The sequence below is a fragment of the Gracilinanus agilis genome, chromosome 1 (assembly GCF_016433145.1).
Source record: "Gracilinanus agilis isolate LMUSP501 chromosome 1, AgileGrace, whole genome shotgun sequence".
Taxonomy (NCBI): Eukaryota; Metazoa; Chordata; class Mammalia; order Didelphimorphia; family Didelphidae; genus Gracilinanus; species Gracilinanus agilis.
In genome coordinates this window covers 720771250-720772556 of record NC_058130.1, presented here as the reverse complement: position 1 = coordinate 720772556, position 1307 = coordinate 720771250, and the positions used below count along the sequence as shown (strand labels likewise).

Sequence of the window (1307 nt, the reverse complement as noted above, 5' to 3'; positions counted from 1 at the left end):
TCACTGAGAGGAAGCCATTCTGCTAATGAGTCTTCTCAGGGCATCTTTGATGTCTTTGTTCCTCAGACTATAAATGAAGGGATTCAACATGGGAGTAACCACAGCATACATTACTGAGGCGACTGAGCTCTTCCAAGAAGACTGTGTGACTGAGGAACTCAGATATACTCCAAGAACTGTTCCATAGAATAATGAAACAACACAGAGGTGAGACCCACAGGTAGAAAATGCTTTATACTTTCCCCCAGCAGATGGGACCTTCATTATAGAAGAACATATCTGAGTATAAGAGAAAATTATTCCTGTGAAGGGAAGAACACCCAGCAGTACAGTTGTTAAATATACCAAGATATTATTGATGAGGGTGTCGGTACAAGACAGTTTAAGAATCTGAGTAAGATCACAGTAAAAGAGAGGAATCTCATGTTCTGTACAGAAAAGTTTCATCACCAAAAGGCAATGGAGTACTGAATTTAGAAGACTGATAGTCCAGGAGAGTAAAACCAGCAAGCCACAGAATTGTGGGCTCATGATGGTCACATAACTCAACGGGTGACAAATGGCCACAAAGCGATCATAGGCCATCACAGTGAGGAGTAAGGTGTCTAAACAAGCAAAAACCATGAAGAAGTACATCTGGGTGAGGCAGCCAGCATAGGAGATGGCCTTACTGTGTGTCAGGAAGTTCACCAGCATTTTGGGGACCAAGGTAGACACCAAACAGAAATCCACTAAGGACAGGTTGGAGAGGAAGAAATACATAGGGGTGTGAAGGTGGGAATCAGAACCAATGGTCAGCATGATGAGAAGGTTCCCACCCACTGTGACCACGTACATGCTGAGGAATAGCCCAAAGAGAGGCAGCTGCTGCTCTGGCTTCTCAGAAAATCCTAGAAGAAGAAATTCAGAGATACTTGTTTGGTTTTCTGGTCCCATGTAGCTTCTTTTTCTGCTAGGAAAAAGATGGGAGAAGACTATTAAGTGAAAATAAAGACATCCTTGACACACACATATATATATAAAATCCCAAAAGATGGACTCAGAAGAGCTGAATTTGAAGTACAGTTTTACCATACCCTCCTTACTTAGTTTGAATAATCCCTTCTAAAAGACTCATTTTCCTTTTCTATAAAATTCAGTGTAAATGATTCCTGAGATCCTTTCAGGCTCTCTAATTTTATTATATAGACATATGTATACATTCACATATATGTATCTATGTATAGATATTATATCTCCACCAGGGGACATTTACCCTTGTTACCTTGTATGCCCATCAACCTATCCATGTCCTTCTAGAACTCAGT

General features: G+C 40.6%; 1 protein-coding gene across 1 annotated transcript; it reads right to left on the bottom strand.

Moving 5' to 3' along the window:
* LOC123232166 (olfactory receptor 7D4-like) lies at window positions 1–945 on the bottom strand. Its single transcript, XM_044658537.1, has one exon. The coding sequence runs from the start codon at window positions 934–936 to the stop codon at window positions 1–3; it is 936 nt and encodes a 311-aa protein (XP_044514472.1). The 5' UTR covers window positions 937–945.
* Between the last annotated feature and the right edge of the window lie 362 nt (window positions 946–1307).

Excerpts from the sequence above, each read along its gene's own strand:
- LOC123232166 (XM_044658537.1), bottom strand. The coding sequence starts at position 936 with ATGGGACCAGAAAACCAAACAAGTATCTCTGAATTTCTTCTTCTAGGA.